At 37.9% G+C, this 15,335-nt stretch overlaps 1 protein-coding gene across 2 annotated transcripts; it reads right to left on the reverse strand.

Moving 5' to 3' along the window:
- Positions 1–783: 783 nt before the first annotated feature.
- Positions 784–14,037, reverse strand: LOC104103097 (NADH dehydrogenase [ubiquinone] flavoprotein 1, mitochondrial). Of its 2 annotated transcripts, none has more exons than XM_070177610.1 (3): positions 13,879–14,037; positions 10,089–11,554; positions 784–1,329 (listed from the first exon to the last, which is right to left on the reverse strand). In XM_070177610.1, exons 1-2 carry the CDS (start codon positions 13,879–13,881, stop codon positions 10,094–10,096), a joined length of 1,464 nt encoding a protein of 487 aa, XP_070033711.1. In that variant the 5' UTR covers positions 13,882–14,037; the 3' UTR covers positions 784–1,329; positions 10,089–10,093. The 2 variants fall into 2 exon arrangements, with proteins under 2 accessions (XP_070033711.1, XP_009609277.1); XM_009610982.4 differs by having other exon boundaries at positions 10,082–11,554.
- Positions 14,038–15,335: the final 1,298 nt, after the last annotated feature.

Consider the following 15,335-nt stretch of genomic DNA (forward strand, 5'->3'; position numbering starts at 1 on the left):
ATATTATGTGGATTATTTAAAGCTATGATGTTTCAAAAGTTCATTTTTCTTTCTTAAGGATTGTTTAGGACAACATTGTTTCAAAATTTAATTTTTCTTTTAAATTCCGTGTACAATCAAAGAGGGCTAATGTGAGAAAAGACCAACCACAATTTTGCAGCAAGAGCTTAGATGTGTCCTAAAGAGATGTTACACCAATTCCATCCTCCTCCATTGGTTAACAAATTAATTACCATTATGAATTTGCAGATTTGCCTCTTGATATAACCGCCAGAAGAAGAACATGATCGTATTTTATAAGTCCTATTTGTCTTACTTTAAATAGCTATTTGGCCAATGCAACATATGTAAACTGCATATATTCTCATCCTCCCAAAATGCAGTTACCCCACAAATTCAACTCCACTTTCTTGCAGAATATGAAAAGCATGTCAACAATACAACCTTAGAGAAATTGCAAAGTTACATGTACAAATAATGCAGAAAAGGAAAAGCATGTAACACACTATCCTACCAAAATCTACACAATGACACCTAGGATCATTCCCGATTCAACCATACTAATTACATGTTTAAAGAAGAATATCAGCTGCACTCCAATCCACAAGGTGATTTATTCACACAACAGGCTATAAATAGTAACAGAACATAATATCTATTTCCTCTGCTTTTTTGCCGGTTGGGACTCAATCTGCCATCATCAAAATCCAAGTTGAGGTGAACCGTCAACGTCTAACAAACAAGACACAATTATCAATATTGTCGGACATAAGAACTGAACTCTTACACACAACAAAAGACCTTAGTTAAGTACTGAAAAATTAGAGATGGAGAGAACAGACCAAATCTCATCCAGATGCTGTAGAATAGACGCCTCTGGTGAGAAGGCTCCATAGAACAGGGAGAAGAAAACGATGGAGCAGATTTTAATGAAATGTTTTGGTCTTTGTGAATATTAATCCAGGTATAGCTTATACATATGTATTAGTTATACCACCTTGCATCAAGGATAAAATTATACAGAGATTGATGTATTAAATAAATACATGGATTAACTTTGCTGGATTTGAAAATCACAACAAAACGCTGTATAATTAAAACATAGTTTAATACCAGGATTATTATCCTTATACAGGCTACCAAACGACACCTAGATGTATTAGCTTTGAAACATGAATTACCCATTGTACCACCAATGTAACAATAGTTTACACAAGCTTGACAGCTGAAAAAAAAACCAGCTCCATAGGGAATCTTTGCTTCCTGCTTTCCCTCCGACTTCCATATAACTGGTACTTCAAAATTTATTCCATGGTATCAAACAACAAACTGAAAAAAGGAGAAACGAAACCATTATTAAATAGCTATGACAAGTACATGTAACATACCCAAGCTTGTGCATAGAAAATCATTATTTGACAGAGACATGAAGCGGGGGGTGGGGGGGTGGGGGGGGGGGTTGTCTAGCCTAGGGGAACCAATTTATTACAACGATTGATTGGAGTGAGTAAAGCGTGTATGCTTCCAAATTAGATGTTACTGCTTAATATTGCTAAAGGCAGAGTCCATAACCAAAGTGTGGTCTTTTTTGACTCAAGGCACAAAAATAAGAGAAAAAATCAACTGATGACCAAATTATATATAACATATGGGTTGAATGCGCTATACCTTAACAGCACGTTTGTCCGTTAAGGTATAGCGCATGGATTGCATGCGCTATATTTGAATTTTACTAGCCCAACAATAATTGGTGGGTATAGCGCATGCATTTATCGCGCTACATATATAACGCGTATAATGAATGCGCTATACCCTCAATTATTGTACCCCGCATTGGGTTTTTGCTTATTTAAGGAGTTTCGTTAAAAAAATCCATCCAGGATCCTCCACGTCTTCTGTATCCTTTTTATTTATTTTTTACTCATTCCGAACTATTTGTTTACTTTAATTTTTTCTGAATTTTGTCATAATGTCCGAAGTTTGAAAAATTAGGGTTGCATTATATTTGGGGGGGGGGGGGTGAGGTTGTCGTGGAAAATAATTAAGTACGCTATAGTTGTTCTCCACAGTGTATTGTTAAGTTGTCACTTACAATGGAGTACGATAGATTGGTTTCGTTGTTATGTAAAAAAAAATGAGTATGAGGAAACGTTCGGTTAATATTAAAGTAACCGGAAGATATCCATATTCTGTTATTTCGCAATGGGTTGCTTGTTATGTTGAGTTTAACATCGAAGACGATGAAACTCTGATAGATTTTTTAAGGACTCCGGATGAACACCGTGAACTTCTTGTGATAAAAATGTACATCAAGTTTGAAGACGTTCGCAATATTGAGGTTCCGCAAAATAGAGATAACCCTAAATATCGGGTGGTCTTTTTAGAGCAATTTTATCCGAACAGGTTCCGTTTGAAAGAGTTTGGCCATATTTAAACTTATCTCCACGGGCGAATGAGGACATAATTTCTCCCCAAGTTTACATAATCCACACACCGAGTGGTAAATTCAATTTTTCTTTGTATTACTATGTTTTTTTTATGTATTATATTTGTATTAACACTCATATATTCAAAAGGGGTACCAGCTAGATATGAATTTTACACGTTATGAACCAACAGACAGTTGGAATATGCCCAGTTTTAGTGTTTTGGATCATGATGGTCCATCCGGAAGTCATCAGCAACTCGATAATGTGCATCATGGAATATCAACAGATTATGATTTATAAGTTAAGAGATAAAGTTTATATATAATGTTTGGATGAATTTGAGAAACTCATTATTTTATTGGGAGAAAACGGCCAAATATGTCCCTCTACTATGTAAAAAGGATTGAATTTATCCTCCGTTATACTTTTGGTGCAAAAATACCTCTGCTGTTACATTATTGGTTCAAATATGCCCCTCCTCCGTTAAGCTTATCCAAGATGGAACCCGAATCCTACATGGCACTGACACTATGGTGAGATGGACACCACATGGCGTGCCACCTCACTTTCCCTAACCTATTTTACCCCCTCCCCATATCTTCTTCCACCAGTACTACACCTCACTAAAAGAAAACAAAAAAGGGAAAGATAGCTCCCGGGTAAGAAGAATAAGTCTGGCCAGTTGACAGGAAGGTCATAGCAAATAGATGATGATTAAAGAGAATCTCTACTAGGATGATAATGTTGTTAAAATGAATCATATTCTCCGTCTTAACAAAAATGGATTACAACTAATCAAGAAATGAAGGAAATATCAATTGGGGAAAACTCAACGATGACTGGACAAGGGCCAATCTTAACTCCAATATAGACAAAAGAAAGGATCAGAAATAAACTTGTCTATTCGAGTCTTTGGCGGCAATGAACCATAAACAACAGAGCAAAGATGGCTTTCCCCCATTTCAGTTCTGTTAACATCAACAGCAATAGTATGAATCAAGATAAATTAAGTTCAATGGCTATTTAAAATCTGAAATTTGATCAGTGGGATTATGCGATACGGGACAAGATTTAACCCGTATTGAAGCTACACCAATTGAAGGCTAATTGATTCAACTTGCTCCTATCAGGATATACATTCTACATACCAATTTACTACACATGTTTACCCAGTTGTGCATTGATTATGACTTGCCAAGCCAATTACTCCAGTAATTAAAATTCACTTGATCTCAACTTCTCCTATCAGTTTAAACCAGATAGGAGTATATGATAGCAACAGTTTTGTGTGTGTGTGTGTGTGTGTGGGGGGGGGGGGGGGGGGGAGGTGTCGTGGTGGAATAAGTGGGGAAGGGGGCAAAATATGTTGGGGAAAGTGAGGTAGTACGCCATGTGGTGTCCATCTCACCATAGTCTCAGTGCCATGTAGGATTCGGGTCCCACATTGGACAATCCTGACAGAGTAGGGGCATATTTGAACCAATAATATAACGGCAAAGATATTTTTGCACCCAAAGTATAACGAAGGGTAAATCTGATATTTTTTACATAATAGAAGGGCATATTTGAACCTTTTCACTTTTATTGGTTGTGTAGTGAAAACGAGCAACTTTAACGTCTTGTCCTTATTCAATTTCCCGAAGACAATATATTTAATCAGGATCTGGCAGATGCACAGAGCCAGGAAGATGATAGTGATTATAACAACAATGCTGATGAGTTTGGAAATGACACATCTTTCCCTGATGATGATGAGAATGAGCTACCTGATTTGCCGAGGGAGCATGATGCCACCAATGAACATGCGCTATATATGCAGACTCCACCTCCCGTTAGACCTAGAGTGTACGTGTCACATGTGCCCTTTCATCCAAGGGGGATTCCGTACCTTGATCAGTTGCCCAGTATGCCGGATGTGGATGCCCTCACAAGGGATCTTGACGACATTCGGACAGCAATGTGGGATGAATCTAGACCAACGGTGCTGTCAAAGAACATATTTTTTGCCGATAAAGCGCGCCTAAGCAGGGCGGTGTGAATGTACAGCATAAAAGAGTGTCGTCGAGGTTCATGAGTCATCTCTGGAAGTATACAAGGTTATTTGTCGTAGATGGTTTCAAGGTTGTACATGGATGCTACGTGCGAGAAAGTTGAAAACAAATATATGGATTGTGGGAAAATACATTGGCACCCACACTTGTGATATTGACACATTCAGTGGGAATCATTTTAACTTGATTCCTCTTCTCTTGATTCCACACATTGAATCGTCCATAAGGTACAAGATTAAAGAGTGTATAACAGTTGTCCACTTGGTATATGGATGTACCATTACCAAAAGAAAGGCATATCTCGGGCGTAAACGTGTGTTTGAGATTGTTTATGGTAACAGGGATAAGTCCTTTGCCGCTCTACCCAGATACATGGATGCATTGCAACACTTTAACCCTGGGACTGTTGTTGAATGGAAGCTTGAGTAGAGTCCGGGAATATAAGAATTCATATTCCGATATGTGTTTTGGGCATTTAAACCAGCCATTGATGGTTTTGTGCATTGTCGGTCGGTAATATCCATAGACGACACTCATGTCTATGGAAAGTACGATATTAAGGTGTTGATCGCCGTTGCAGTAGATGCTAATGGAAGCATATTTCCCCTCGCATTTGCTATTTGTGCCAATGAAAGCCAAGAGACTTGGACATTATTTTTGAACCACTTGAAGGAGCACGTTGTTAGACAACGTTCAGGTATTTGTCTAATATCTGATCGACATGGTGGTATTTTAAGTTATGTACAAATTTGCGTGCATGGCAGGAACCGTATGCCTACCACCGTTACTGTTTTAGGCACTTGAAGGCGAACTTCCAGAGGGCTCATCCGAATAAGAACTTACATGATTTAATGTGGATGGCTGCAACAGATCATCAAGAGTGTAAATTCAGAACGCAAATGGACTTGATTAGGCAGGAAGACCCAGAAGCCTATTGTTGGTTGATGCGACATGAGCTTGACAAATGGACTTTGCATAAGGATAGTGGTAGAAGATGGGGAATTTTGACTACAAATGTGTTAGTCTTTCAACGAGTTGTTGAAGGCTGCACCTGGATTGCCTGTCACTGCCATGGTGCGGATGTCATTCAAGCAGATGGCGAAGAGGTTTGTTGAAAGATCCAGAAGTGCATCGTCATTGATGGAAAGGGGTGTTGAATTTATGCCACAACCGATGAAACGATTTGAGAAATATAGGAAGCGAGCACAATGGCTACATTTTTGCAGTGAGCATAATATTTTTGAAGTTCACATTGGTCTGCATAAAAGCCGCGGTAATAATACCCACACCATCAATGAATCTAGAAGAATATGTTCGTGTAGGAAATGGTCGATCTATCAATTGCCATGAAGTGCTTTCAACATACAGGTTTTGTGGCGACGAGGTATGTTGATAAAGAATATAGTGTTGCTGCATACGTAAACACCTATAGTGGCCACCTCCAACCAGTAGGTGCTGAGCATTATTAGTCGCCGGAACATAGTTTTAGGCCTATTGGAAAATTACAGGTTTTGCAAATGCAACTGTGCTCGCTTCCTATATTTCTCAAATCGTTTCATCGGCTGTGGCATAAATTCAACACCTATTTCCATCAATGACGATGCACTTCTGGTTCTTTCAACAAACCTCTATGCCATCTGCTTGAATGACATCCGGACCATGGCAGTGACAGGCAATCCGCGAGCAGACTTCAACAACCCGTTGAAAGACTCTGACACATTTGTAGTCAAAATTCCCCATTTTCTACCACCATCCTTATGCAAAGTCCATTTGCCAAGCTCATGTCGCATCAACCAACGATAGGCTTCTGAGTCTTCCTGCCTAATCAAGTCCATTCGCCTCCTAAATTTACACTCTTGATGATCTGTTACAGCCATCCACATTAAATCATGTAAATTCTTGTTCGGATGAGCCCTCTGGAAGTAAAGTGCCTAACACAGTAACGGTGGTAAGCATACGGTTCCTGCCATGCACACAAATTCTGTACATAACTTAAAATACCACCATGCTGATCAGATATTAGACAAATACCTGAACGATGTCTAACAACGTGCTCCTTCAAGTGGTTCAAAAAAAATGTCCAAGTCTCTTGGCTTTCATTGGCACAAATAGCAAATGCGAGGGAAAATATGCTTCCTTTAACATCTACAACAATGACGATCAACAACTTAATATCGTACTTTCCATAGACATGAGTGTCGTCTATGGATATTACCGACCGACAATGCACAAAACCATCAATGGCTGGTTTAAATGCCCAAAACACATATCTGAATATGAATTCTTGTATTCCCGGACTCCGCTCAAGCTTCCATTCAACAACAATCCTGGGGTTAAAGTGTTGCAATGCAGCCATGTACCTGGGTAGAGCGGAAAAAGACTTATCTCAGTTACCATAAACAATCTCAAACACACATTTACGTCCGAGATATGCCTTTCTTTTGGTAATAGTACATCCATGTACCTGGTGGACAACTGTTATACACTCTTTAATCTTGTACCTTATGGACGATTCAATGTGTGAAATCAAGACAAGAGAAATCAAGTCAACATTCAAGTTAAAATGATTCCCACTGAATGTGTCCATATCACAAGTGTGGGTGCCAATGTATTTCCCAATCCACATATTTGTTTTCAACTTTCTCGCACGCAACATTCATGTACAACCTTGAAACCATCTACGACAAATAACCTTGTATACTTCCAGAGATGACTCATGAACCTCGATCTCACGACACTCTTTTATGCTGTACATTCGCACTGCCCTGCTTAGGCGCGCTTTATCAGCAAAAAGCATATTCTTTGATAGCACCATTGGTCTAGATTCATCCCACATTGCTGTTCGAATGTCGTCAAGATCCCTTGTGAGGGCATCCACATCCGGCATACTGAGAAATTGATCAAGGTACGGAATCCCCCTTGAATGAAAGGGCACATGTGACTCGTACACTTTAGGTCTAACGGGAGGTGGAGTCTGCATATATGGCGCATGCTCATTGGTGGCATCATGCTCCCTCGGCAAATCAGGTTGCTCATTCTCATCATCATCACACTCATCAGGGAAGGGTGTGTCATCTCCAGACTCATCAACATTGTTGTCATAATCACTCTCATCTTCCTGGCTCTGTGCATCTGCTAGATCCTGATTAAATATATCGTCTTCGGAAAATTGAGTAAGGACAGGACCTTCAAGTTGCTCGTTTTCACTACACAACCAATAAAATAATGAGTTTTTCAAATTCATCCAAACATTATATATAAACTTTATCTCTTAACTTACAAATCATAATCTGTTGATATCCCATGATGCACATTATCGAGTTGCTGATGACTCCCGGATGGACCACCATGATCCAAAACACTAAAACTGGGCATATTCCAACTGTCCGTTGGTTCATAACGTGTAAAATTCATATTTGACCGGTAACCCCTTTGAAATATATGAGTGTTAATACAAATATAATACATAAAAAAAATATAGTAATACAAAGAAAAATTGCAATTTACCACTCGGCGTGTGGATTATGTAAACTTGGGGAGAAATTATGTCCTCATTCGCCCTTGGAGATAAGTTTAGATGTGGCCAAACTCTTTCAAACGGAACCTATTCGGATAAAACTGTTCCAAAAATACCACCCGATGATTGACGGTTATCTCTATTTTGCGGAACCTCAATATTGCTAATGTCTTTAGACTTGACGTACATTTCCAACATTTTTATCATAAAAAGTTCCCAGTGTTCATCCGGAGTCCTCAAAAAATGTATCAGAGTTTAATATAGATATCTATATAATACAAGCAACCCCTTGCGGAATAACAAAATACAGATATCTTCCGGTTACTTTAATATTAACTGAACGTTTCCCACACTCATTTTTTTTACATAACGAAACCAATCTATCGTACTCCATTGTAAGTGGCAACTTAACAATACACCGTGGAGAACAACTATAGCGTACTGAGTTATTCTCCACAACAACCTCACCCCCCCCCCAAATATAATGCAACCCTAATTTTTCTCTCTTCGGACATTATGACAAAATTCAGAAAAGAGTTAAGTAAACAAATATTTCGGAATGAGTAAAAGAAAATAAAAAGGATGCAGAAGACGTGGACGATCCTGAATGGATTTTTTAACGAAACAATGAAATTCCTTAAATAAGCAAAAACCCAATTCGGGAGTTACAATAATTGAGGGTGTAGCGCATTCATTATACGCGCTATATATGTAGCGCGATAAATGCATGCGCTATACCCACCAATTATTGGTGGACCAGTAAAATTCAAATGTAGCGCATGCAACCCATGCGCTATACCTTAACGGACAAACGTGCCGTTAAGGTATAGCGCATTGAGCATTCAACCCATGCGTTATATATAATTTGGTCATCAGTTGGTTTTTCACCTACTTTTGTGCTTTGAGTAAAAAAAGACCACACTTTGGTTCCGAACTCACAAGAGAAATCCCTAACTTCATACATGAAGATGGAACTTGTAAAAGATGAAGATTTCTGTTCTGCTTCGACCATTTTGCTACATTCAATCAGCTCTATATTACAGTCACATCCTTCTGGCTTTATTTTTGTTCCTATATTTCAAGACTCAAAGAACACCACATCCCCATGCATAGGGTTGTCATGTAAAATCCATTGAAGTACCAGTGATTTGACCGGGCAGCATTTGAAATGTGCTGCTTCTTTTTTCTTTATTTCTCTTATATTAATCAGAAAGAAGAGTTACTTTTTATGGGTTGGGTAAAGGAAAAGTTGGCACAAATATACTGCTTTGTCATTGCTATATAATTGAAGATTTGCATTGGTAAAGGAGAGGTCAGTAATACTACAAAAGGACAAATGAGAGAATTCCTGAGAGGTGTAGGAGTACTTTGTATTTTTTTGGTAAAGTAATAAATTTCATTAACAACTTGTTTGGATGACTGTTATGTATCGTATCATATTGTATTGTATCGTTTTGATGTATACAATGTTTGGATAAATTGTATTGTTTGTCGTCGTTTCGTAATGTCATGCGCCAACAATACGAGGAATAAACTTGCACTATTACAAAAAAAAAAAAAGGTACGAGGTAAAATTATATAAAAAGGTAAGGTAAGACAAAATAAGATTATTTAATAATAAGAGAGGGCAAGATGAGAGAAAAAAATAAGGTAACGACGCGACCACACCAAATCGGTCGTTCCATAAAGTGGCACTTTTCGTTGTTACGTAACGACGGATTTAACGATACGATATATTAAAATTTAAGTAACAATCAAAACAAACATCGCATTTAAAGTAACAGGTGACAATCATCCAAACAAGCTGTAAAAGGAAGGGCAAAACATGCCCGCATATAAGTACACCAAATAACTTGGAGTATTTAGTAATTTTATATGTTTTTTAATAACCCAAATAATAAGAGCATCAAAAAGACCCATTTGTTCCCAAAACAGGACCGAGATATAAAGAAAAAGTAGTTTACTGAATACAGCACAACTTTTTAGAAGGATGTTTTATCACACGGAGTATTCGTGGTTACTACCAATATATAGAATAAACGTAACAGAAAGGTTTAAAAAACAACCCAAAAAAAAAAACCAACCTTCAACTGAAATCAAGCAGCAGCAGCCTGTTGTAGCTCCCTCTCTGCATGCTCCCTGATCCTCCTTTCTAGCTCAGGTCTAAAGTGCCTAATGAGACCCTGCACTGGCCAAGCAGCAGCATCACCCAACGCACAAATGGTATGCCCTTCAATCTGTTTAGTCACCTCTTGGAGCATGTCAATCTCTTCCAACTTTGCATTACCAACCTTCATCCTTTCCATGATCATCCAAAGCCACCCTGTGCCTTCCCTGCATGGTGTACATTGACCACAGCTCTCGTGCTTATAGAAGTACGAGAGCCTTGCAATTGCATCTACAATATCAGTTGACTTGTCCATGACAATTACAGCAGCAGTCCCCAACCCTGACTGCACAGCTTTGAGTGCATCAAAATCCATTAGTACATCCTCACATACGTTCTTGGGAATCAGTGGAACAGATGAACCTCCTGGTATAACAGCAAGTAAATTGTCCCAACCTCCACGAACACCGCCACAGTGCTTCTCTATCAGCTCCTTCAAGGGAATACTCATTTCCTCTTCCACTGTGCAGGGCTTGTTTACATGGCCTGAGATGCAAAACAACTTTGTCCCAGCATTATTCTTCCGGCCAAAACTAGCAAACCACTCTGGCCCACGCCTTAAGATGGTTGGTGAAACAGCAACTGTTTCAACATTTGTAACAGTTGTTGGACAACCATAAAGTCCTGCATTAGCTGGAAATGGAGGCTTCAGTCTTGGTTTGCCTTGTTTCCCCTCAAGGCTCTCCAGAAGAGCTGTCTCTTCACCACAAATATAGGCACCGGCACCAAAATGAATATATACGTCAAAATCATATCCAGTTCCACAAGCATTTTTCCCCAACAATCCAGCTTCATAGGCTTCTTTCCTAGCCTTCTCAAGGCTCTTCCTTTCATTCACATACTCTCCCCTGATATAAATATAAGCAGCTCTAGCCCTCATCCCCACTCCAGCAATCAGACAGCCTTCCAACAATTTGTGTGGGTCGTGCCGCATGATTTCCCTGTCTTTACAGGTTCCGGGTTCACTTTCATCAGCATTGACAACAAGGTATGAAGGACGGCCATCCGTTGTCTTTGGCATGAAGGACCATTTGAGACCAGATGGAAAACCAGCACCACCACGTCCTCGAAGACCAGATTTCTTCATTTCATTCACGATCCAGTCAGAACCCTTGAGGACAAGGTCTTTTGTTCTGTACCAATCACCTCGCTTCATGGCATCTTTGAGGTAAGGATCATGCAATCCATAGAGATTTGTGAAAATACGATCCTCATCTTTAAGGCCACCAAAGTGAGTCTTCTCGGGAGGTGGAGGTGGTGGAGTAGGTTGGGGGGTGCTAGCAGTTGATGCAGCCTGGGTGCTGAATAACCTACCATATAGGCCCAATCTTTCACTAGAACGCAGTACTAATGCAGTCCTTTGCAGAGAAAGAATGCCCTTTATAGGTGCCTGTGAGAAGAACATGACACACATCAGTAATTTTACCCTCATAACAGACAAGAGATTGAGCAAGCATAAAAAGCAATATCGACGATAAAAAACAGAAGCAACAGTTCATCATTCTCTTCCTGCTACTACCAAATTGTTCAACAATTTGATAATTTAACTTATATTATTTTTTGGGTCCTTTCCTTCACAAGCTTTTTTAGTTCAGTCATCCATATGTAAGGACTGAAACCGATAGACGAAATCCTTTCAAGTGTTGCCTTCAACCCTTGCCCATGCACTTCTTCTGTAGTAGAAAGATGGAGGAAGCTGCTATCCTTAACAAACTCCTAATTTCCGTCAAGCTCTGAGAAACACAGATGCTGAAAATTTTCAGGAAAGCTCTGAAAAATACAGATGAAACGAATATGTTCTTATTGTTTTAGTTAGTTAGCTAGTGCAAACCACCAAGAAGAAGAACAAGGGACAAGAAATCTATCTGTACCACCTTCTTACTTATGTCATCACTCTCTTAGCTACCAAATCGGCGGGCAAAAAAACTATAGAAAATCAGAAGACTTTCTTCAGCAAAGCACTAGTAGAGGAAACGAAAGCAACTGATTGCCCGTATCACGGCTTTATGGCTAGGGAGCCTTGGTTTGGAAACAGTCTATTAGATGCTTTTGGAATGTGCACATAAAGAAAAGATACTTCATAAAATGCTGACTTCAATTTATGGGTTGTGGAAGTGTAGACCAAACCTCTCAAAACTATATAGATCATACTGATAAAGTTGCGAAGAGATAGAACTATTAGCATTAAGATAAACGTCCAAAACTAGAACATAAGAACTTGTCAATCTAGGTCCACATATTATCACAAAGGTGATTGCATGTAACTACTGAAGATGAAGTTGACAGGTGCATCAAGTTATAGGGGGAATCTTTTTAAATTGGATGCATCGAATTATTGCTCAATCAGTATGTCCATCAGCACACCGTAGGGCCATAATTGATCAGGCAACATAGAACAAGAGGTGTAGATATTGGCAAGCTCAAGCGAAATTGTGCCCGCCCACTCCAGTGGCAGCAGATATTTCTGCTTTAAGCATCAAATATCTGCAGACACTGATCACAATGCAAGCAGGGATTTGTACAAAGTGAGACATATTGCACTGGAAGCGGTGAGCTGTTGAGCAACATTAATCCATACTGTTTCACCTTCCTTTTGACCAAATTTAAGCAGTAAGAGAAAGAGGATTACAAAACCAAATAGAGGGATTAATAGGCAGCCTCAAAAACTAAGAGAGAAGATTCAACCAATTAATCAACTATACTCACTCTGAAACTAAATTAGGTCTGCAATCTGAGTACTATGTATCTGTCCCATTCTATTCTTCAGTATTCAAATGATTCATCTTAGTTAGGTCCCTCCCTCTGACAAGGTAAAAGATTTTATTGTACTGCACTAAGTGCATGCATAGGTCTATGCATCATGATTACAAAATACTTAGTCTCAACTGCTCTAGCAGATTTTCCACAACCCTCCTCTTTTCCTGGGCTTCGAATGGGGTATACTTTTCTAAACTCACGAAAAGCAGGTTGATAGATTGCAAACATAAGATCAAGAGAGTACAAAACTATTCACAAAATTAACTGCTAAAACCTGATACTAAAGGGAATTGGGTTAAAAAAGGAAGAAACAAAAACAATTTTTCCCTTTTTGGTGTGTATATGTTTGTCCGTGTCCCAGGGGGGGGAAGGGGAGGAAATTCAGGAGCAAGACATCTCCAACTACACCGTTTTCAAAGTTTAGGTAATAATTTAATTTACATAAAAATACATAAGCCTTCCAAAGTAATAAAGTAAAAATCTATTCTTTTCTGAAAAGAGAATTGCTTTCCTGGAAAAGGCTTCATTCCAAGTACAGGTGCAGACTACATAAATTCCTTGTAAAACACACACACAGAGAGAGAGAGAGAGAGAGAGAGAGAGAGAGAGAGAGAGAGAGAGAGAGAGAGAAAAGAAGCTACTGGGAATATGAATTTAAGAGTTCTGGTTAGGAATTTAGGTTCAAAATACCAACTTGCATAAGCTATAGAATACTCGAATGTAATTTAGGGTTTCTCCTCATACTTCTGTATAGGAATACAATGACCATGACCAATCAGTTAAACATTAACCTTAAACCCCATCTATTCGCAATCAAAATCCTTCAAAAAGAAAAACGAACAAACTTAGGAGGTACCAAAATGCATCTAAGGAATTTTTTCACAAAAATATTTTCAATTTGATTTGGGAAGCATAAAAAAAAGTAAAGAAAGATAGAGATCGAAGAGAGGGACGTACCATGAATGTTGAAGCAGAAATGTGATGGAATCGGTGAAGTTCAGATGCTTCTCCAGCAGATTACGGTGAGAACGAAGCTATTGTGAATCGTGATGGTACGCTGGCCTTGATTTCCAAATCTATTACTACTGTTTCGAGACACATTTCCAGAGTCAATTTAACTAAAATGTAATGAAATATTGGATTAATTCAACTCAGTATTTTAAAATTAAAATTTTATTATACAATAACTATACAAAAAATATTATAAGTTATAATTTTTTATTTTAATATAATAAAAATATATTTTAAAAAGTTAGTCAAAATGTGTCATTTAAGTTGAAAGGATGTAGTAACATAAAAAAGTAGAAGCAATTCAATGTAATTATGTCAAGTGTCACTATAAAATATAACATGTGTCAAATTGTAGGACAAATCTCTAATAAATTTAGAAATTTTAAAAATAGTTAAAATAGAAAACAACTTACAAAATTTCACTGAATTACCGATTCAGTTATTTGAGGGATGGAGTGCCACATTTTTGGGCAGTATTTTAAAAATATTTATCCTGAAAATTCAAAAAATATAATTACTCCAATTCAGTTAACAACTCTCACGTCTTCCCAAACGTGCGTATCAAAACCTAACTCTCATAACTTAGAAAGTGTCCCAAACATCGAGTCCTCCTTTTAATTTATTTTCCATTCTCTTTTTTTCTCTACTTAAAATATAAAATTTTGTAAATATGGCTACAACACTTTATGAAATCAGTCAAATTTCAAGCAACTCGATGCAATGGATTCTCAAAGTTAGAGTCGTTCGAATATTGGGAAATCCTGAATCGTTTCAAGCCTGAAATACCATATTCCGTAGAGTTGATTTTACAAGATGCAGAGATAACATATTCAATTTTACATAGTTTTAACGTTCCTCTTCTCTGCTGGTTTAATGGATAAAATTTTCACAATCTTCAAATATATGAAACTGTACTAATTAAACGATTATGTGTGTTACCCGTATTTCTATTTCTATTTCTGAAAGTAGGATACACAATTGTGTACCAATGTGTATGTATGAGCAATTTATCACCAATATGATACTATATCATAATAATGAATCTGCTTTAATGCATACATTCTATATATAATACATGAAAATCAGCAAGTTCCTCTTCTCTCCTGGTTTAACGGTTACATTTTGTATAAAATAGATGAAAATCAAATTTTTTTCCGTATCCCAACACTACTTGCTAAGAATGATATGAAATTTCGGTGTTGCCCATTGCCTAAATTGTGTAAGAAGTTGCTCAAGTAATTCAAATATCTATACAAACTGCTCTTTAATTTATATGGAACGAATTGTACCAATTATTATCGTTCACCTATACTTAATCTTTGTACTTAATTACATCCATTGTGTTCAAAATATATCTCTGGCAGATATCAAATATGATCGACTCGCTTACACTATCATCGAAA

The sequence above is a fragment of the Nicotiana tomentosiformis genome, chromosome 6 (assembly GCF_000390325.3).
Source record: "Nicotiana tomentosiformis chromosome 6, ASM39032v3, whole genome shotgun sequence".
Taxonomy (NCBI): domain Eukaryota; kingdom Viridiplantae; phylum Streptophyta; class Magnoliopsida; order Solanales; family Solanaceae; genus Nicotiana; species Nicotiana tomentosiformis.